Here is a 24,251-nt window from a genome sequence, read left to right as displayed (position 1 = left end):
GGAGGCAAAACTACCGGACATTGAAAAAAGAGATAGAGGAAGAAGTAAATAGATGGAAGAATATACCATGTTCATGAATTGGTAAAATCAACATAATTAAAATGTCCACACTACCCAAAGCAATCTATACATTCAATGCACTCCCCATTAAAATACCATGGCATATTTCACAGACCTAGAACAAACTCCAAAAATTCATCTGGAATAAAAAAGACCTCAAATAGCTTCAGTAATCCTGAGAAAGAAGAGCAATGTAGGAGGGATCTAAGTACCAGCTATCAAGCTGTATTACAAAGCCACTGTTCTCAAAACTGCCTGTTACTGGCCTAAGAACAGACTTATAGACCAATGGAATAGAATAGAGAACCCAGAAAGCAACCCAAAACACTATGCTCAATTAATATTTGACAAAGGAGGCAAGAGCATACAATGGAGTTAAGACAGTCTCTTCAATAAGTGGTGTTGGGAAAATTGGACAGATACATGCAAAACAATAAAACTAGACCAACTTACACCATACACAAAAATAAACTCAAAATGGTTAAATTACTTAAACACAAGATAGGAAACCATAAAAATACTAGAGGAACCCCCAGGCAGCATATGCTGAAGCAATTTCTTCACTGATACATCTCCTAGGGCAATATAAACTAAAGAGAAAAACAAATGGGACTTCTTCAAAACAAAAAGGTTCTTCACAGCAAAAGAAACCATCAATAAAACAATAAAAAGCCCACTGCATGGGAGAACATATTTGCCAATGATAAGGGTTTAATCTGCAACATTTACAGGGAACTCATACAACTTAATAAAAGGCAGATACACAACCCAATCAAAAAATGGGCAACTAAGAGGCAAAAAAAGGCAAAGCAAAGCAAAGAAAAAAAGAAAGTGATACTAAAAGAACTAAATCAAAGACTTAGAGGAGATATAAAAAAAAAAAAAAGGAAAAGAATTAAAAATTGTAATATGCAAGTAGGAAGTAAGCAAAAAAAAAATAGCATAGGGATGAAAAAGACAAGGAAACAGAAAATAAATTATAAATGAAATAATAATAATGGTTTCAAAACAGTAATAATTGATATATTAAAATATACATAGGAAAAGTTAAACAGAAAAAAAGAGAAGAGAAAAATTAAATAAAATGATAAATATTAATAATAACAATAAAAAGAGACCAAAAAAATAGAATCCAAGGAAAGAGAGAAATTAGAGATATGCAAGAAAAAAAGAGAAGAGAGAAAAAGGGTTGAAAATAAAGACAAAAAAAACAAAAGTCACCCCTACACACACTCAAAAGTTATAACGTCACACACTCAAAAACCTCTGGGTCCGCTATTTGTGAAGCTCACTTAATTGCTCTCTGAATTTGGATCCTTAGTGTGTCTATCATGGGCCTGACAGGAGCTTCTCTGGTGCAGGCCAGTGTGAGTCACTGTAATTTTCTGGCCCTAGACAACATGATTGAGGCCAGATAGGTTGAAGCTCTTAGTAGTCCAGTGAGTGGGGCCCCTTAGCCCACAGGCTGATTCTGCTTTGAATCTCACATCTTGAGTGTCCCTGTTCTGAGCTGTTTTCCCTTCTCCCATGGAGCTGGGCTCTGCAGGGTTATCTTAGTCTTGGCAAGGACTATTTGTGTTTGACCAGGCTAGTGTTGGGAGTGCTGCCAGTAGCTTGGGATAGGGAGGCACTTTCTCTCCTTCCAATGCCTTAGCTGTGCCTTGCTTGCTGGCTTCTCCTTACCACCACCTGCAGGGGCACAGATTTTCAGCCCTGGGCTGTTCCCCCTTACTTCAGGTCACTGCAGTTCAGGTCAGAAGCAGCTGTTTTGCCAGTGGGAAAGAGAGCACATCCCTTGCTTTCAGGTGGGCAAGCAGGGTTGATTCTCCTTCCTAGTCCTACTGTTCAGTCCCATTTCTGCTCATACATATCTGGAGCTCCTTCCTGCCCAAGCTCTGGTGATGCAGCAGAGCAGCTGGGTTCTAGGGCTGTGGTAGCAGCACCACCCTACAGTAGTAGTGGCAGTGGGTAAGTCCACAGCAGGGGTGAGAGGCCTTCATGGTTAGTGGCACTCATGCAGTTCATGGAGGTGTCCGTGGTAAGCACATGGGTCCAGGCAGTGTCCAGGAATAAATTTAACCTACATACTGACAACTATAAGACACTGATTAAAGAAATGGAAGACAGCACAAATAAATAGGAATATATCTCATGTTCATGAATCAGAAAAGTTAATTGTATTAAAATACCCATTATCTGAAGTAATATGTAAATTCAATGCAATTGCTAGCAAAATTACAATGGAACTTTTCACAGAAGTAGAAAAAAATTCCACAATTTTAATGGAACCATAAACTGCCTTTAATGGAACCAAAGCAATTTTGAAAAAGAAAAACAAAGCTCGGAGCATCACACTTTCTCTTCAAACTATATTAGCAATCAAAACAGGGTGATATTCACACACACACACACACACACACACACACAACAGACACACAGACCGATGGTACAAAACAGGCAGTCAAGAAATAAATCTGCCCTAACTGGTTTGGCTCAATGGCTAGAGCATTGGCCTGCAGACTGAAAGGTCCCAGGTTTGATTCCAATCAAGGGCATGTACCTTGGTTGCGGGCACATCCCCAGTAAGAGGTGTGCAGGAGGCAGTTGATCAATATTTTTACTCATTGATATTTCTAACTCTCTATCCCTCTCCCTTCCTCTCTGTAAAAAAAAAAAAAATCAATAAAATATATTTTTAAAAAATAAATTTATGCATATATAGTTAACTAATTTTTAACAAAGGCACCAAGAATGGACATGGTATGTCTTTAATAAATGGTATTATGGTATTTGAAAAACTGGATAGTCACATGCAAAATGACTAACTTGAAATTCATTAAGGATTTAATTGTAAGGATCTGAAACTTCAAAACTCTTAGAAGAAAATATATGGACAAAGCTCTTTGACTTTGGTTTTAGCAATGATTTTTTGGTTTTGACACTAAAAATACAACCAACAAAAGTAATAACCAACAAATGAGATTACATCAAACTAACAGGTTCAAACACAGCAAAGTAAGCAATAAAGAAAATGAAAAATCAACCTATGGAATTGGAGAAAATATATGCAAACCATGCAACTGATAAAGGGCAATTATCCCAAACACAGAAGGAACTCAAACAATTCAATAGCCAAAAAGAAGTCTTACTGAAAAATGGATAAAGAACTTGAATAGACATTTTTACAAAGAATGGATACAAATACCCAATAAGTACATGAAATCATCAGAGAAATGAAAATAAAAATCTCGAAATATCATCTCATACATCCCAGGAGGGCTATTATTAAAAAGACAAAAGATAACATATACTTGTGAGGATATGAAGGGAATCCTGGTGCACATTTGGTGGGAATTTAAACTGGGACAAACATTACGGAAGATAGTATGAAGATTACTCAAGAGATTAAAAGTAGAACTACCATATGATCTAATAATCTCACTTCTGAATATATATGTAAGGGAATTAAATCACTGTCTCAAAGAGAAATCTACACTCCCATGATCACAATATCGTTATTATCAATAGTCCAGACATGGAGACAATCTAAGTGTCTACTATAGATGAACGGATAAAGAAAATGTTATACATATAATTCATCTATAAAAAATGAATCCTACCAATTGTGAAAACATTGATGAACACTGAGGGCATTATATGTAGTGAAATAAGTTTGACACACAAAACCAAATAATGAATTATCTCACATATGAAATCTAAAAACATCAAAGTCATAGACACAAAGAGTAAATTGTAGTTCCCAGGGACTGCGGAGTAGGAGAAATTAAGAGATGTTGGTTAATGTGCACAAACTTTTGATTATAAGATGAATAAGTTCAAGGGATGTAAGGTACCACATGCAACTACATTTAGCAATACTGTATTTTATACTTGAAACTTGCAATGAGAGTAGTGATTTTATATTCTCACCATAATCATAATAACCAAATAGTAATTATGTGGAGTGAAAGATGTTTTAACTGATCTTATTTGGTATCAAATCATCACATTGTATATTTTAAACTTATATAATGTTATAACAAGTATATCTCAATAAACCTAGAAAAACAAAAGAATAGAAATCAAATGTATTTATTCTCAGATCACAATAAAATAAAACTGGAAATCAGAAACCAAAAGGTGGATGGAAAAGCTCAATATATTAGGAAACTAAACAACATGCTTCTAAATAACATTTTGATAAAAGAAGTATCATAAATTTAAAAATATTTATAACTAGGAGAGGAAGATTGGATCGTGTCAGAGGCCTGAATATTCACAGCTGCAGCGACCACCAAGCAGCTGTGACCCCCAGAACTCAGATCCCAGGAGGCACGAACACTTGGACTCACAGGAGTGCCCCACCGCACAGCTAAAAGGAGAGAGAGAGTTACACAACCAGACATCCTAAAAAGAGAGATCATGGGGAGACAAAGAAACAGCCCGCATATGAAAGAAAAGCAGGCATCACCAGAAAAGGAAGTAAACGAGATAGAATCAAGCAACCTACCAGAGCAAGAATTCAGAGTAATGATCATAAAATGGCTAAAAAGAATGGAAGACAAATTTGACAATATGAGTAAGAACCAAGAGGAAATGAAGAAGAACCAAGAAGAAATGAAAAATGACGTCGCTACTATGAAGAACTCAATAGAAAGCATCAAGAGTAGACTAGAAGAAGCAGAGGACCGCATCAGTGAGCTAGAAGACAAGATGGAAAAAAATATCCAATTAAAACAGATTCTGGAAAAAAAAAAAATTAAAAGGCAGGAGGAAAGTCTAAGGGAACTTTGGGACAATACAAAACAAAACAATATTAGAATAATAGGGGTTCCAGAAGGAAAGGAAACTGAGGAAGACATGGAAAACGTATTTCAAGAAATAATGACAGAAAACTTTCCTGAGATAGAGAAGAAAAAACCCACACAAATCTAAGATGCTCACAGAGTCCCAAGCAAAATGAACCCCAGAAGAACGACCCCAAGGCACATTATAACTAAACTGGCAAACAACAACAACAACAAAAGAATTTTAAAAGCAGCCAGAGAGAGACAGAAAGTTACATATAAAGGAACCCCCATCAGACTAGAAACTGATTTCTCCACAGAAACTCATCAGGCCATAAGGGAATGGGATGAAATATACAAAGTCATGCAAAGGAATGGTCTGAATCCAAGAATACTATACCCAGCAAGGCTATCAATCAAAATTGAAGGTGAAATCAGGAGCTTCACAGACAAAAACAGACTAAGGGAATTTATCTCCACCAAACTAGCGATGCAAGAAATGCTAAAGGGTCTACTGTAAAATTAAAGAAATAGAAAGCAAAGAAGGAACACAAGGGTATAGAATAAAGATGGCGTCAAATAAGTACCTATCAATAATAACTTTAAATTTAAATGGACTAAATGCTCCAATCAAAAGACATAGGGTAATGGATTGGATAAGAAAATAAGAACCATGTATATGTTGTCTACAAGAAATCCACGTCAGAAAAAAAGATGCACACAGACTGAGGGTGAAGGGATGGAAAAAGGTTTTCCAGGGGAACGGAAATGAATAAAAAGCTGAGGTAGCAAACTTATATCTGACAAATTACATCTCAGAGTGAAGGACATAACAAGAGATAATGAAAGCCACTTCATAATAGTAAAGGGAGCAATCCAACAAGAAGAAATAACCCTGGTAAGTATATATGCACCCAATATGGGAGCACCCAAATACATTAAAAAAAAACTGCTGGAGGACATTAAGGGAGAGATTAATAGCAATACAATCATAGTAGGAGATTTTAATACCCCACTGTCACCCTTCGACAAATCATCTAAACAAAAAATCAGCAAAGAAATATCAATCCTAAATGATTCACTAGACCAGATGGAATTAATCGACATCTTCAGAACATTCCACCCCAAAGCCACAGAATATACATTCTTCTCAAGCGCACATGAGGCATTCAAAGATAGACCACATTTTGAGACATAGGCAAAGTCTCTTAAAATTCAAGAAAATAGAAATAATACCAAGCATCTTCTCAGATCATAGTGGCATAAAACTGGAAAGTAACTACAATAAAAACAATTCAAAGAAGTCAAACACATGGAGACTAAACAGCATGCTATTCAACAAGGACTGGGTTACCAAGGAAGAAATTAAAAACATCCTAGGAACAAATGGCAATGAAAACACAAATATCCAAAATCTATGGGACACAGCAAAAGCAGTTTTGAGAGGGAAGTTCATATCCCTAAAGCCTATTGCAAAAAAAAAAAAAAAAAAAAAAAAAAAAAAAAAAAAGAAGAAGAAGAAATGGTAACAAATTATCTAACTCTACAACTCAAAGAGTTAGAAAAAGAGCAACAAGAAAAGCCCAGTGTAAGCAGAAGGAAGGAAGTAACAAAAATCAGAGCGGAGATAAACGACATAGAGGCCAAAGAAACAATACAGAAGATCAACAAAACCAAGAGCTGGTTCTTTGAAAGGATAAACAAGATAGAAGAACATCTAGCCAAGCTAACCAAGAAACAAAGAGAGAGGACTCAAATAAACAAAATCAGAAACGAAAGAGGTGAAAGAACAACAGACCCCGCCGAAATACAAAGGATTGTTACAAAATACTACGAACAACTCTATTCCAACAAACTGAACAACCTGGAGGAAATGGACATATTCCTAGAAAAATACAACCTTCCAAAACTCAATCAGGAAGAATCTAAAAATCTCAATAGACCAGTGACTTGGGAAGAAATTGAAACAGTCATCAAAAAGCTGCCAGTAAACAAAAGCCCAGGGCCAGATGGCTTCACAGGAGAGTTTTACCAAACATTCAAGGAACAACTAAAACCTATCCTCCTCAGACTATTCCAAAAAATTTAAGAGGAAGGAACACTTCCAAGCTCCTTCTATGAAGCCAGAATCACCCAAATACCAAAACCAGATAAAGACAACTCAGTGAAAGAGAATTACAAGCCAATATCCCTCATGAACATAGATGCCAAAATCCTCAACAAAATTCTAGCAAATCGGCTCCAGCAGAGCATCACAAAGGTCATACAACATGACCAAGTAGGATTTATTCCAGGAATGCAAGGTTGGTACAATATCTATAAATCAATAAACGTGATACATCACATAAACAAATTGAAAGATAAAAATCATATAGTCATATCAATTGATGCAGAAAAAGCATTTGATAAAATCCAACACCCTTTCCTGATAAAAACTCTCAACAAGGTGGGAGTACAAGGATCATACCTCAACATCATATATAAAAGCTATATATCATAAACCCACAGCATACATCATACTCAATGGGCAAAAACTAAAACCATTCCCTCTAAGAACAGGAACAAGACAGGGATGCCCACTATCGCCACTCCTCTTTGACATAGTACTGGAATTACTAGCAATCGCAATTAGACAAGAAGAGGAAATAAAAGGCATCCAAATTGGAAAAGAAGAAGTAAAGTTATCCTTATTTGCAGATGACATGATATTGTACATAAAAAACACAAAAGACTCCATTAAAAAACTAATTGACTTAATAAATGAATTTGGCAATGTAGCAGGATACCAAATTAACACCAAGAAATCTATGGCATTTCTATACACCAACAGCGAACTTATAGAAACAGAGACTAAAAAAGTAATTCCATTTACCATCGCACCAAAAAAATGAAGATACCTAGGAATAAACTTATCTAAGGAAGTAAAGGACCTATATGCGGAAAACTACACGACACTGAAACAAGAGATAGAGGAAGATGTAAGATGGAAGAACATACCATGTTCATGGATTGGTAGAATCAACATCATCAAAATGTCCATACTTCCTAAAGCAATCCATAGGTTCAATGCACTCCCCATTAAAATACCAACTTCATATTTCACTGACCTAGAAAGAACTTTCTAAAAGTTCATTTGGAACAATAAAAGACCCCAAATAGCCACAGCAATCCTGAGAAAGAAGAGTAAAGTAGGAGGGATCTCAATACCAGACTTCAAGCTGTATTACAAAGCCACTGTTCTCAAAACAGCCTGGTACTGGCACAAGAACAGACATATAGATCAATGGAATCGAATCGAGAACCCAGATATCAACCCAAATCACTATGCTCAATTAATATTTGACAAAGGAGGCACGGATATACAATGGAGTCAAGACAGTCTCTTCAATAAATAGTGTTGGGAAAATTGGGCAGATACATGCAAAAGAATGAAACTAGATCACCAACTTACACCATACACAAAAATAAACGCAAAATGGATACAGGACTTAAACATCAGACGGGAAACCATACAAATACTAGAAGCATCCACAGGCAGCAAAATCTCAGACATATGCCAAAAGAACTTCTTCACTGATACTGCACCTAGGGCAATGGAAGCTAAAGAGAAAATAAACAAATGGGACTACATGAAAATAAAAAGCTTTCACTGTGTGGGAGAACATATTTGCAAATGTTACCACTGATAAGGGTTTAATCTCCATCATCTACAAACGGCTTATACAACTAAATAAAAGGAAGATGAATGATCCAATTAAAAAATGGGCAATGGACCTAAATAGAATCTTCTCAAAAGAAGACAGAAGGAAGGCCAAAAGGCACATGAAAATATGCTCAAAGTCACTAATTATCCGAGAGATGCAAGTCAAAACAACAATGCGGTACCATCTCACACCTGTCGGAATGGCCAACATCAACAAATCAGCAACCGACAAGTGTTGGCGAGGTTGCGGAGAAAAAGGAACCCTCGTGCACTGCTAGTGGGAATGCAGACTGGTGCAACCACTGTGGAGAACAGTGTGGAGTTTCCTCAAAAAACTGAAAATGGAACTCCCATTTGACCCAGTAATCCCACTCCTAGGAATATATCCCAAGATACTAGAAACACCAATCAGAAAGGATATATGCACCCCTATGTTCATAGCAGCACAATCTACAATAGCTAGAATCTGAAAACAGCCTAGGTGCCCTTCAGCAGATGATTGGATCCAAAAACAATGGTACATCTACACAATGGAATACTATGCTGCCATAAAAAAGAAGAAATTCTCATCATTTGCAGCAACCTGGTTAGAACTAGAGAACATCATGCTGAGTGAAATAAGCCAGTCAATAAAAGAGAAATATCACATGACCTCACTCATTTATGGATATTAAAGAACATTCTAAACTGATGAACCAAAAGTCAGATATAAACACAGTAAAGCAGACTGTCAAATTACAGCCGGGAGGGTAGGGAGAGCTGGGGGAGATAAGAGATCATCCGAAGGACTTGTATACATGCATATAAGTACAACCAATGGACACAAAACTTTGGGGAGGGAGGGTATGTATGGGGGGGGCAATGTTAAAATATGTACACAGATAATAATTTAATAAAAAAATAAAAAATAAAAATAAAAATAAAAAAAATAGAAATTCTTGATCTTAAAAAAAATAAAAAAATATTCATAACTAAATGAAAATTCAACTTAAAATTTGTGGGATACAGTGAAAATACATAGAGAGAAATTTATAGCATTGAATTAGAAAAGAGGAAAAAATCTAAAATAAGATTCTTCCTTAGGAAATTAGAAAAAGATCAAATTAAAACTTAAAATAGAAAAAGAAAAATTAGAGCAGAAATTAGCAAAATAAAAAATATATATTAATAAAGAAAAACAACATAACTAAAAGCTGGTTCTTTGGAAAATATCATGAAAATTACTCAAACTAGCCAGGTTAACTATGTAAAAAATTAAGAAGAAGAGGTTATTCATTGGATATTAAAGCAATACTATATAATAAAAGCCTAATATGCAAATCAACCAAATGGCCAAACAGCGGAATGACCATCCAGACAACCATCTGGGACCATGTTATGACACCAACTGGCACCAGGCCAGCCAAGGCAGGTGCTATGCAATTGGTTGGGGGCCCGGCCAATGCTCGGTGACTGAAGCAGAGGAAGTCCCAGGCCACCAGCTGGTGGGGTGATCAATTGGGGGGGCTCCATGATCACCCCAAAAAGGGAAGCCCAGACCACTAAATGGTGGGCTGTGGTGGGTGGGCAGCGCCTCCTTCTGCAAGGGAAGCCTGGGTCCCAGATGCCAGAGGGAAGCCGGTGCTGGCAGCTGGGAGAAGGAAGGCCTACTCTTGCAAGAATTTCATGCATTGGGCCTCTACTTGCTCTAATCAAAAGGATACACAAAGATATTACAAGAAAAAAAACCTGCAGACCAATATCTTTCATGAACATATTGGGTAGATGCAAAAATTTTAGAAATATTAACAATGTTTAAAAAGAATTATACAGCATGAGCAAGTGGGATTTATTTTAGACATGTAAAGCTGGTCTAACATTTGAAAATTAATTAATGTAAATCCATCACAGCAACACACTAAAAAATATCATGTGCAAAAAAAGTATTTAAAAATACCCAGCACTTATTCATGGTAAAAACAAACAAACACACAAACAAACAAACAAAAACTCTCAGTAAACTAGAAATAGAAGGGAACTTCCTCAAATTGATAAAGAATATCTAAAAACAAAACAAAACAAAACAAAAAAAAACCTACAGCTAACATCACACCTAATGGTAAGAACCTCAAAGCTTTCCCACTAAGGTTGGGTATAAGGCTAGGATGTCCTCTCTTTACCACTTTTTTCAACATCATACTGGAAGTCCTAGCTAATTATAGTAAGTGAGATAAGAAAATAAAAAATATGCAGATTAAAAGGAAAAAAATTATATAATATACAAATTAGACCAGGACACCATAACAGTAATGACCAGCTCAGGAGAAGGGGCCTGGTGTGGGCCCAGAGCCTGAGAGAACAACAGACAGAATCGCCTGCACCTGGCCCTGGAGAGAAAGAGATTAACACGCAGAGGGGCCAGCCCCCAGCCCCAGCCCTGTGGGCTGAGGCACTGGGCTGCTGGGGCTGGAGCGGAGACACAACTGGCAGGGGGGCTGGGTTCGATTCTGATCAAGGGCATGTACCTAGGTTGCAGACTCCTCCCTGGCCGGGGCTGAGGTCAGGGCTCATGCAGGAAGCAACCAATCGAAGTGTGTCTCTCTCACATTGATGTTTCTGTCTTTCCCTCTCTCTTCCATGCTCTCTAAAAATCGATGGGAAAATATCCTCATGTGAAGAGAGAGAGAGAGAGAGAGAGAGAGAGAGAGAGAGAGAGAGAGAGAGAGAGAGAGAGAGAGAGAGAGAGAGAGAGAGAGAAGAAAGAATTAGAAAGAACAAACGAAAAGTCATATCCTATGAAAGAGACATCTTGAAAATGCTTAAAGAAAGTTGTCATTTTTTCATGAAAACACCTTGGCAGCTGTGGTGGCCAGCAGTGGCAGCAGCAGCAGGATAATGGGATTGGTGCCTTCCCCTGATCAGCCTGGTTGCTTTCCACAAAGGGAGGCCAGACTGTGGCTTCCCAGAGGGCTCCTGGACTATGAGAGGGGGCAGGCTGGGCTGAGGGACACCCCCACCCCAGTGTATGAATTTTATGCACTGGGCCTCTAGTAAAGCTATATTTGTTTGCAGATATGTGATTATATGTAAAAATTCTGAAATAATGGACAAAACTCCTGGAACTAACAAGCAATTGCAGGGAGGTGTCAAGATACAAATTTAATGCACAAAATTTAATCACTTTCCAATATACCAGCAATGAATAAGTACAATTTAAAATTAAAAACACAATATCATTTATACTAGCACCTCTTAAAATGAGATATATATGGATATATCCAATAAAAATGTGCATAAGGAAAACTACAAAACTCTGATAAATAAAATATAATATGTCTTATCCATGGATAAAAGACATAATACTGTCATATAACTTATAATGGCATTTTGATCTATGATGAACTTCATATACAACAGTGGTCCCATAAGATTGTAATAAAGCAAAAACATTTCTATCTCTTAGTGCTATAATAGACTTTTTAACATTGTAACCAAAGGCTTTACTCACATGTTTGTGGTGATGCTGGTGTAAACAAAACTACTGCATTTCTAGTCACTTAAAAGTATATCACATGCAATTATGTACAGTACATTATACTTGATAATGATAATAAATTGCTATGTTATTGGTTTAATTATTTACTATATCTTTTATTGTTATTTTAGTGTATACTATTTCTACTTATAAAATAAAGTTTGTTATAAAATAGAATGCCATATATGTTTACGCCAAAAGCAGCCTCATACATTTCATGTTTACCGCATGTCTTGTGCTTGACTTAATTTCATATGGTTTTGTTCATTATGGCCCCTAAGCATACCAAATCTATGGTTAATGTTTCCAATAAATAGCCATGTCAAGTAATTGACTTGTAACAAAATTAAAATTAAGAACTACAAATGTGGAAAATCAGTTATGGTTATTACTTGCCAATCAGGTATGTCCCATTTCATTATAGCTATAATCTTGAAGAATAAGAACAAAGTGAAAAAAGCTGTTAAAGGATCTACTTCACCGAAGGCAGCAAGATTAACAAAAATGTGAGAAGGACCCATATTAGACAAACTTCTAATGACCTGGATAGTAGACCAGACAAAAAAGCATATCCTTCTCAGCACCATGACAATCACAGCCAAAGCAAAATGTTTGATTGCAATGTTGAAAGAAAAAGCTGAACCCAGATACTATGTTGAATTTACTGCTGCCTCTACATAGTTTAAATGATTCAAAAATTGTTATTCATTATGTAATGTGAAAATGAGCAGTGAATCTGTGAGTGCTAATGTGAAAACAGCTGAAGATTTTTTGAAAATTCTAGATAAGCTGATTGTGGGAGGAAATTACTTGCCATAGCAAATTTCCAATATGAATAAAATCTCCCTGTTCTGGAAATGGATGCCTGAAAGGAATTTCATCCATAATCAGGGCAAGTCAATGCGAGGGTTTGAGGCTTTTAAGGATAGGCTAATAGTATTTCTTGGAGGCAATGTTGCTGGCTACAAATTGAAACCCTTCTTGATCTGGCATGGTGAAAACTCCAGTGTCTTTAAGCATATAAATCAGCACACATTGCCAGTATATTATAGGAGCAACGAGAAGTCACTGAGTCTCAACTCCTCTTCCAATATGCTCATCTAAATTGCTATGCCAGAGAAGTGGACAAGTATTCTGTGGAGAATGACATACCTTCCATACCTTTTAAGTTTTTGTTTATTGTTGATAATGTTCCCGGAAATCATTCATTGGTAATCTTCATCCCAATTTCAAAATCATGTTTCTCCCTCTAAACACATCCTCTTTGATCCAACCAATGAATAAAGTGATTATAGCAGTTTTTATGGTCTGCTACCTGAGGAGGACCTTTACCCAGGCTATTGCTACACTTGAGGAAGGCACTGATGCAATTCTGGAAGGATTAGTACATCTATGACTGTGTCAAGACCTGCTTGAGCTTGAGGGGATATCACCAAAGAGTGTATTAGTGATATCTGAAAAAAAGATGCTAAGGATGTCTGTCCATGGAATCAAATGATTTGCCAAGAATGAGGAGGTTCCAAAATTGACAAGATTATTGATTGAGATGGCAAACAATTTTAACCTAGCTATGGATGAGGGTGACATTGAGAGGATCTTAGAAGTGGTTCCTGAGGAATTTACTATTGAGGAATTGTTGGAACTGGAAGAGAAACACATAGCTAAAGACGAGCTAAGAGGAAACAAGCTGCAGAAAACAGAAAAAGAACCTCCAAGAAAATTCACAGTGAACGGTTTAGGAAAAGCTTTTGAAGACCTTGACAATCTCCTTAAAAAGTTTTGTGTAAGTACACTCTACAATGTTTGCACAATGACAAAACCACCTAACCACACATATGATTGACTATATAGAAAGAAATTAAGAACTTAAATATAAAAGCATGTCATATGCATGGTTGGAAGACTCAACACAGGAAAGTGGTAAATTTCCCCAATATTGATATATACATTCCTACCCAAATCTCAGCAAGGTTTTTTGTGGACATAGACAAGCTTATTCTAAAATGTATACACTAAATACAACCCAGATGTTTTTCACCAGACAGTGGTTAAACAAGTTATGGGACATACATACAATAGAATACCACTTAGTAACAACAACAACAACAAAATGATACATGCAACAACTTGGGTGACTCTCAAGAGCATGCTGGATGAAAAGAGCTAATTTTATCTCAATAAAAATTTTATCTCAATAAAAATTGCTGTTAAAAATCCTACTAATCTTTTCTAAAAAGAATTATGCCCTACTCTGTCATCTTTAACATCATAATTATTTATTGGCTGCTAATGAGGTTTGCATGAGGCTTCAGATAGTGAACAGCTAGCTACAGGTCCTTGGCTCAAAAGAAGCTGAAGCAGACATTTTTTTCTTTTTTTTAATGTTTTTGATCTCAGAATCACTGACTTCACTGGGACACTGACATTTTCCAATAGAGTAATCTGTTCTCCTATACACTCCTTGGTGCTGTCAATGTGTAAGCAGGATATGTGATTACTTCATGGTGTGGCCGACAAGACTGGAGAAGGGACTGCATAGATAGCAGCTTGAAAGAAATAGTTGAAGGAGCTGGACTGCTTTTCCTGAGATAAGGTGACATGAAAGATAGAATACCTGAGTTCAGGCCCCTAAAGGGCTTGTTTTTTGGCAATGAAAGTGACTGTTTTCTGAGGCCTTAAGGGTGAGTGAAGATAGGATCAACAGGTAATCTCAGGGGCACATAGATGCAGATATAGGCTTAGCAGAAAAAAAGATCTGAGATATGTAATAATGAGATGTGCTGCTTCTGGGTGTAGAGAGTCTCATACTATTGGAAGCATTTAAGCAGGAGTCATTGAACATTTCTCATAAATTTGAAAAAAATCCCTTTCTAATTAAAATTTATGTGTAGATTCCAAAGTAGTCATGTGAAATAGGACTTCTAGTGCTTTATCCCAACACTACTCTGGTTCCCTCACTGGCTTTTCATTTTCTCTGATTGGAACCTTCTCTTCCTTGGTGATTGGAAAGGAAAGAGGACTCTGATTCCTTGGGACAAGTGTTCTGTATAGACTGGCATCTCTTTGCAGAAAAAGTCAAGGCATTACTGTTTTTGGTGGCATTTAGGGACACAGGACTTTGCAATAATCCCCTGGGCTAATTAGGGAATTGAAATGTACACAAGGTAACTATAAGCAACTTTTAGTTCTGGTATTTTTGCAGTATGTGAAATATAATTGTTTCTATGTCTGATTATCCTGATAAACTGCAAACTCTTTCAGAAACTCCATATCATATTTTTATTTATGTTCTTCCTGAATTTAGAACCTTACAAACAATGACTGCTTGATAGTTTCTCAGCATGACACGATTATTTGTGGTGTGGTCTATATACCAAATGCTAGGCTGGTAATTTCTCCCAGAGGAAAGTAGAAGCTGGCTCCCAGTTTCTTTTTGAGTAACATCTAATATAGATAATGTGACTATTTCTAAAGGTATCTCCCTACCACTTCATTTAAAGTCAACCAAGGAGATAAAATGATACTATTAAGTGCAGAGCTATTACAAAGTTCCCAGTTCTGGACACAGTCATTTAGTTTGATGCCTTAAGTATGAGAAGAGTGGGAAGGCTGTGGGTATTTTCTTCAGGCTGAGCATGGAGTGTTAGTGGACTGAGAGGTCATTGTAAATTATCAGGACCTTATTAAACTTTAGAAAACTTTACTGATACAAATTTTATTATGGAAGTCTCTGCTTTCCTCCTTTCTCTTGGGAGTGGAGGTGGGGCGGAGCAGAGGGGGGGGGATGTGTTGATGGACCTTCAAAAAAAGTAAAAGGAAGTACAGCGAGGCTAAGTGAAGGAGAGAAAAAAAGATCCCTGTCCCAGAAGAAGGAAACTCAGGGGTCTAGCTGTGTAGCCCATTTGAATGGTAGGAAAGGGATACATAGGAAAACATTAGGGGCCTGAGCCCTGGCCTTACCAGGCACCTGTCTATCTGTCAGTCAGTCCTTCCAGGACTTCCCTGTGGACAACCCCGCCTCCTCCGGCTGGGATCACTCCCAGAATGACACTAGTAAGATAACACGGCCCTTGGGGGGGGGGGGGGGGGCAGCCTAAAATTAGCACCCTGGACCTAGTCATCCCAGGGACTAACACCTAGCCTTTAGACAGTGTTAAGAGTGGGAACTGAGAGTCTCTCCTGACCCAGCTTTGGGGCAATAGGGGCTTCCCAAGGAGAAACCACCAAGGTCCAGTGCTTCGAATAGAGGCAAGAGCAGTGGTAACTGTGGGCAGTGCAGTTTCAGGCAGAAGCCCGGTGAGTACCTGGAACATAGGGTCCCACAACACTTCCATGGATTAGTGAACCTGCAGGCTCATGGGTTGTTCCTACTGGGTCTGGTTTCTGGGGGCACTTGGGACTTCTATAGGGAACCTTGCCTACAGAGGGAACTAGGGATACAATGATGGCTACCTGCTGTGTCTGCCTAAGCTTTGGGGTCCAAATAGATCTACTTCTTAGATAAATTTCCCTTATACAATTCAGGAAGTTTTTCTATTTGTCTTTATGTCCTTGTGTGGTATTTGTGAGTCTGTGTGGAAGTGCAGCAGGGTGGTCTCAGGGCAGAAGGGCAGACAGAGCTCCTCAGGATGTGGGGAGGAAAGTGAGTCTTAAAAATAATCTAATAGTGCCTAGGGGATTCCTCTGGGGCCCACAGAAACTAGCCATTCTCTTTTATGACCTCTTGAACTGGATTAATATACTTTCAAGAGGGCCTTAGAATTCAAAGGATCCAAAACATAGATGGGACAGACAATCACCTTTTATCCCCCTAGTCTCTAACTAGAAATTTACCATTTCTTCAAGGATGAATATAGGCAGAAAATGGCAATATTATTACTAATTCGTGTAACTTGGTCATGAGAAGAAATGACAGACATTTCATATTACAGTTATGACAGATTTCTGGATTTGCCTTGTATGTTTATCACTAATATAGAAATTATTAGCTCTTATTATTTAATGTGTTTATAAGGAACATTTATTACTATATCATGTAATTTTTAAAATATTTTAATAGTTGTATTTCAATATAATTTGTTTTCTTTGATCCTACATATTGTGTTTTATATATTAAAATTCATTCTGAAATGGGACTAGAGATTTAACCAGATTGCCGCAGAGGCCAATAACACACACACACACACACACACTCCACACACACACACACACACACACAACACACACACACACACACACAAAGATTTGAACTCTCCAGCACTTTGGGGATTGGGAAAGAAATCCTTGTACAGAATGGTCACATAATAATTATTGATTAATAAAGCACAACAAGGTGAGGTTAAACAAGTCAGAGTAGTTAGATTTTGTTATCCCCTCTATAAAGACACAATCTACTCAAGTGCTCAGGCTAACTGGGGGTCATGGCTTGATTTCCCTCTAGAGGCTCATTAGACCCTCTGTGAGCTCATGATATGACCTGGTGAGAGCTTCAAATTTTCCTCCACACTCCCTGCTTTCTCCATCTTCCTGAACACAACTCCTGCCCCATCCCCAGAATATTAAGAAGGGCACCTTTGCTGTCTGTCAGGAAAAAAAAAAATGATTTGTAAAGAAACATTCCATGAATCAAGTCCCTGGAATTCAGCATAGCCCTCAAAGCTGAGGATTATGGGAGCTGCAATATGAATCTGCTTGTGGCAAGGGAGAGAGTCATGTGTTCACTTTTACAAGTTGCAATAGAAAAACATGATGAGGGGTAGAGAAGCCTGTATTCTATTTCTGTCTCTGGTATTGCCTTGTTGTAAGGCACCTGGAAAACCCCTTATCCTCTCAGGTCTCAGTTTCCTCCACCCACAAAATAGGGATAATACAGTATTACCTCTTCCGCTGTGGTGAAATAGTTTTGAAAATCACAAGATTATAGGTTTATTCTGGATATATTGCTAATGAAACAACTGACAATATCAGCCATATAACCTTGGGAAAAAGTCTCTGCTCTCCTAGGAGACCTGATTTTCTCATCTCTAGATTTAACAATTTTAATTAAATGATTTATTAGGTGCATTACAGCTCTGAAATTTTGAGACTTCAGGTAGGGACCAATAGTCATAGAAGACTTAGGTGATAACATCATCACAGTAAAAATATTGAGTACTATATTCAAGTGCTATTCTAAACACTTAATATATATTAACTCATTCATTCCTAACAATAACCCTTTAAAACTGGTACTACTATCATTCATTTTATGCATATTAAGAAATGGGCACAGGGAGATTAAGGCCTGAGGTCACACAGCTACTAAGTGGTGGATCTGGGATTAAAGCAGAATGTCAGGCCATGTTTTACCACCACTTTATAATGCCTTTCAGTTGGCAATGGGAGCAAAAGAGACCAATCTAGAAGATGTTATAATGCAGTGTGATAACTTCTATAGTGCTATAAAAGCATAGAATCTGAAGGAACTAATCCATCAGAAAAAAATGCATGTGACAGAAGAAAACATGATATTTATGGAGAGCCATCATTTCTCTTCTCTCATCCCTGAATCCTGAGGTATAAGTAGAGAATTAGCAGAAAGTAAGGCTGGAGATGTGGGTCAAAATTTTCCCATGAGGGACCTCTGAGCCAAGCTAAAGCATCTGGGCTGATAAGATGAGTATTTTTAAGAAATCATTTTAACCACAATGTGGAGAAAATATTGAAATGTGAAACTAGCTAGGAGACTACTATAATAATTGAGGCAAAAGATGATAAAGGCCTAAACAACTTACTGGCAATGAGATGGGCCTGACAGCAGCGGTCTGTAGACGTCTCTAGGAAGTTAAATCCACAGGAATTGATAACTAATTGGATGGGAGTGGGACAATGAGATAAAAGGACTGAAATGAGTCTTGGGTTTTTTATTTGGTTGACCAGGTGGATGTAAGGAACTGAGATATAGACCAAGTTTTGTGGTAGTGGTGGTGGTAGTTGTGGTATGATACTTCTGACTTTGAAGGGCCTGAAGAAACTCAGTGACTAAATATTTATTGCCAAAGAGAGAGCTTGGAGTGATAGACTTGAAACCATCAGAATAAATGTGAGAGCTACAACTATGGGGCTGCAGAGAAGAGTATTAAGGAGATAAATAAGGAAACATATCAGGGAAGAAAAAAAGGGGAGAAAAATCAGGAAAATGTGCTGACCAGGAAGCCAAGAGAGGACTATTTAGGAGGAAGTGCTCAGTGAGCAAAAATGTCCCAGAAGTCTGAGAAGGAAAGATTTGAGAAGTAGTCAGTAGATTTAATCACAAGGATGACTTTAAACAAACAAACAAACAAACAAACAAACGATCTCAGTATGTGATTGAGGGTAGTGGTGTCAGATTAAAGATTGCAAAGAACAGAACGAGAGGTGGGAAAGTAGACAGTAGACAACTCTTTGGATATGTGGATGAAAAATAAAAAGATGAATGGAAAAGTATCTAGTTGAAACAAATGACCATATAAGTGTTTTGTTTTGTTTCTTAAAATGGTTGAGAGGGAGGAGCCAGTGAGGAGTTTGAAGGTGCAAGGAGAGGAAGTTCATCTTCAAAGACCTAACATATTGTAGCTCTCTTCATCTTAACAGACTCATGAGGCCAGGGATTATCATTTCAATCTTGTAAATAAGTACCAAAAAAGGGAAGAGTCCTGCCCAAGGTTAATCAGCTAGGAAATGGGGGTGCTGAGTTGCCAGCTTAGATCTGCCTGGTTTCTAAAATTCTCTTCTTTTAATTTCACCCTGAAATAAGTAAATAATAAAACCATATATGAATTTGATGCTTGTGAGTAAGCAAGGTTATAAAGTTGAGGGAAACCCCACCCACCTGGGAGACCCCACCAACCCACCTAAATGTTTTTGAGGTTTGTACTTGAAGTCTCAGGGGGGAAAAGTGGGGTGGAATTGGATAGTAGATAATAGGAAGTTTGTGGCCCTGAGACCATGGCTACATGTTATGGGAGAGTAGGGAGACTTAGATTCTGAGAAACCTATTATGTTATGCTGATGACATTACAAATGGAGTTGGGTGACTTTGATTTTGGAGCACTAGAAACATGGTTGTTAAGGTTAAAGAGTTAGTTTGAGTCAGTCATTGTGCCATGGGTGATTTCATAGGGTCTGGAGATAATCTAGAGAGATGAGTTGAGGGTTGAGGCAGGGCTCTAGGCTAGGTGGGTCACAGTGTATGGGAAAGGGCTTGACACAGAGGGATGGAGAAGTCATGGGCTTCAAGAAGGTGCTGACAATTAAAGGGACTCCTGAATTGAAGTGGTCCTGCGGTAGAATCCAGTTGTCATCAGAGAAGAGGACTTACTCTGGAAACTTCAACTATTTCCTGCCATCCTTTTGACTTAATTTTACTTGATGTGTACTCTTTGTAATGTCACCTCTTTATTTAATCATTAAATGCCACTCTACATCTGTTTCCTAAGTAACTTTGTTGTCTGAAACATGGGGCATGAGTCTGAGGGACTTTGAAGTGGTTGACCTTTATCTACAAGGCTAAGGGATAGAATTGATATAAGAATGCTCAGGGATGAGAGCTTAACATCACAAAGCACCATTCTGTTGGCCTAGCAACTGTCAGACCAAGGCCACATCATTAGTTGCCACATTTTAAACTAAGGAGGATGCATCTACCAAATTTCCAGCCATGATGTAACTTCTACTAGAAGTGGAGGAATACAAGATGAATACAAGGGTCCTCAACCTGGAGTTTACACAGTAATGAAGCACAGATAAGTGGAAATGTGGTAAGAAAGTTCATAGTTGAAGTCTACTTATGATCCTTTGAAAAACCTGAGCAGAGGAGCTGATTAGGAAGGGCTTCCCAGAAGTAGGAATTTGAAGGGCAGGCAGAACAGCAAAGGCAAAGACACCAAGCTTGAAAATATCTGATCTGTTTTGGTAGCCATCTCTGTGCCCTAAAATAGGGTGGAGTAGGTGTTATAAGCAGGGGACCCATAAGTTGAAGGTGGGGGGGGGGCAAGGGTTGGTATCCAGGCTTTTGATGGGGATTGTCAGTCTCTTTCCCATTTTTGGCACCCACAGATCTGGCATATTCTCCTCCTCATAATGAGAGTGATTCTGCTCAATAAGCCAACATGAACTTCATGGACATCAGCAAAATCTTCTCCCTCTTGCAGCCTGACAAGGGGGAAGAGGACACAAACACATGGGAGAAGCAGGCTCTGCGTGAAGCAGTACACAAAAATGACTCCTATACCTTGGACCAGCTTTTGCGCCAAGAGTGTTACAAGCGTTTCATCAACAGTAGGAGTGGCTGGGGTATTCCTGGGACACCCCTGCGCTTGGCTGCTGCTTATGGCCACCTTAGTTGTTTGCAGGTACTCCTGGCCCATGGTGCTGATGTTGATAGCTTGGACATCAAGGCACAGACACCACTTTTTACCGCTGTCAGCCATGGCCATCTAGATTGCGTACATGAGCTTTTGGAAGCTGGTGCCTGTCCTAGTGGAAGTGTTTACAACAACTGCTCTCCCATACTCACAGCCGCACGTGATGGTGCTGTTGCCATCCTGCAGGAACTCCTAGGCCATGGTGCAGATCCAAATGTCAAGGTTAAACTACCAATCTGGGTGTCAAACATAACTTCATTTTCTGGTCCCCTTTTTTTGGCTGCAGTCTATGGGCACCTTGACTGTTTCCGCCTGCTTTTGCTCTATGGGGCAGATCCTGACTACAACTGTACCGACAAGTACCTATTAGCTCGTGTCCCACAGCCACGTACCCTCCTTGAAATCTGCCTCCACCATAATTGTGATCCTGAGTACATTCAACTGTTAATTGATTTTGGTGCTAACATCTACCTTCCATCTGTCCCCCTGGACCTGGGCTGGAAAAATAATAAAGGCACCGTATTACTGCTACAGGCCCGAGGTGAGTGTCAAGCAGGCCAGTCCTATAGGCATTCTGGTGTGAAGGTCTCAGGGCCCCAAATTATCTCCAAACCAATCCTTCTGAAATATTGCAGAAAACATCATCTTCCTCCTCTACTGGAGCCCCAGTGGAGAAGAGGTTATATATTCCTTATTAGGGACAAGATCACCAAGACAAGGTAGAAAGATAGCAATAGCCTGATATCTTGTTCTGACACTGCCCTCTATAGTCCTCAGTGGGTCCCTATTGCTACTGTACATTGAAAGGAGGGTGGGGAACATTTCTTAAAAAGAAGAGAGCATTTAGGGCTATAGGAGCAAGGGCAGTGTGAATGTAGCCTTTGGTGGGAGAATTGCCCTGAGGATTGTTTCTCATGACCTGTTTCTCCTTGCTGCAGCCACTCCACGAACACTATTATCGCAGGCCCGTTTAGTTATCCGCAGAGCTTTGCACCAGGCCAACAAGTCACAAGCCATTGACCAGCTGGATATTCCTCCTGTGTTGATTAGCTACCTCAAACACCAATTGTAATCTTGCAACCTATCCAGAATCCCATGATGCCCCAAAACATACCGAGGACCCAGACAACTAAAGGGCACTACAGCTCCTCCCACTCACTTAGAGCTGCTTTCCTGTATCATCCTCCACAATAAAATAAATTACAAAATAAATTCTGGTGTCTGTTGTGTGTGCGTGTGTGGGGGTTGTTTATTGGGGGTTAGTGGTATGGTTGGCCATGAGGAAGGATGGTAAAAGTCTGGCATTTGACAGGCATGAGTTCTGACCACTGTAAGATAAAAAGTGAAAAATAACTCAATAGCCCACAGTTGCTCACCAAAATTCTTGAGAGAATTCGGAGTCGTGTTGTTCTAAAAGCAAGGTACTGAAGAATTAAACTAGGTGGAAGGGTAGCATTAGCTTGCACAGCCCTGTATCTGCCTCCATTTCTCTGGCTGCTGCAAGGCACCTTTTAAGGGGCTGTCACCCAATCCCCTATTATTTTGAGTCAAGTGACCAAGGAGACCCACATTCACTCACCTTAAATCATTGGCTGCATTCCCTCTAGTCCAATTTATAATCAAGATCAAACTGGAGAAATAAATTACCAAGTATTTAAGACAGAATTTAATGCAGAAAAGAAATTGGTTACATAGCTGATAGGCAGAGAATCCAAGCAGGACGATAAGGTAACCCATCCTACTTGGATATTAGTGGCGTCAGGAGCCCAAAACCAACCCTAGGCTGGATGGGTGAGGGGGAAAGTATGTCCAGAGTCAAGGGACAGGGGTCACCTGATGGAAAGTGGAATCAAAGGTTTGACCCCAGGTGCTAGAATCATAGAAGAGAGATGCTTCCTAAACCATAGGAAAGGAAGAAATCCCTTCTCATTTCCCTCATTCGTTCCCTTTAATCTGCCTCCAGTGTCTCTCTCATTGGGGGAAAACTGTATGTCAACTAATATGAGAACCTGGGAAACAGCCTACAGGATTGAGCCCCCTTGAAATATAAGGCAGATAAAGGGAAGATGAACAGTGGAGGAACAGTGGGAGGAGATGGTGTGAGGGTCAGGACCTGGGATCACACAGCAGAATTGGAAGATAATGATAGTAGGAGCCATAGAATATACACAGCAGACACCACCAGAAGCAAAAAGTCAGAGGCTAAATACCCTGGCTTCTCCATTTTTCCTACCCTCCCACCAGTGTTTCTCATTGGTTGAACCCAGCCAGAAGATGATTGAATCCTGGAATTCACAGTCAGTCTCCTATGATATTGGAGAAAAGGAGGGGAAGGAGTAAAACATGACCAACATAGATAACTATGCAAATTCAGATCCAAGCACTTTCATTTTGCTAACTCTTTATCCTCCCACATTACCTTCTTATATTTCTCCTACATGATACCTGCTTGGGGATGTGAATGTGCAGTGAGAGACACAAGATGAAGGAATGAAGGAGCAGAGCCCAGACAATCTGTACTTTGGGAAATACTAAATGTTCAGAGCTTTTCATGGGAGCTGCCTTGACAGCCCCTCTCCCCACATACACACATCCTTATCTATCACTGGGGAAGGGAGGCAGGGAATGGGGGCTTGAACTGACTTGTTTATCCTACCTCTTACCTCCTCCACTCTCCCTGGCTCCTAGTGCCTGAGAAACTTTAGGAAGGAAGGCAAGAGAACTGAACATCTATCTCAATGGTTTTGTCACACTCAGCTTCCACACTTTCATTCTTATGCATTTTGGATAGCAGTGCAACTGTT

At 38.8% G+C, this 24,251-nt stretch overlaps 1 protein-coding gene across 1 annotated transcript; it reads left to right on the top strand.

Moving 5' to 3' along the window:
- Positions 1-16,199: 16,199 nt before the first annotated feature.
- Positions 16,200-22,625, top strand: ASB12 (ankyrin repeat and SOCS box containing 12). Its single transcript, XM_036439926.2, has 3 exons — positions 16,200-16,360; positions 21,140-21,988; positions 22,386-22,625. The coding sequence occupies exons 2-3, from the start codon at positions 21,193-21,195 to the stop codon at positions 22,517-22,519; spliced, it is 930 nt and encodes a 309-aa protein (XP_036295819.1). The 5' UTR covers positions 16,200-16,360; positions 21,140-21,192; the 3' UTR covers positions 22,520-22,625.
- The last annotated feature ends 1,626 nt before the right edge of the window (positions 22,626-24,251 follow it).

The sequence above is a fragment of the Pipistrellus kuhlii genome, unplaced genomic scaffold (genome assembly GCF_014108245.1).
Source record: "Pipistrellus kuhlii isolate mPipKuh1 unplaced genomic scaffold, mPipKuh1.p scaffold_m20_p_16, whole genome shotgun sequence".
Taxonomy (NCBI): Eukaryota; Metazoa; Chordata; class Mammalia; order Chiroptera; family Vespertilionidae; genus Pipistrellus; species Pipistrellus kuhlii.
Note: the sequence above shows the minus strand (reverse complement) of the source record. Positions and strands in the feature narration are given on the sequence as shown.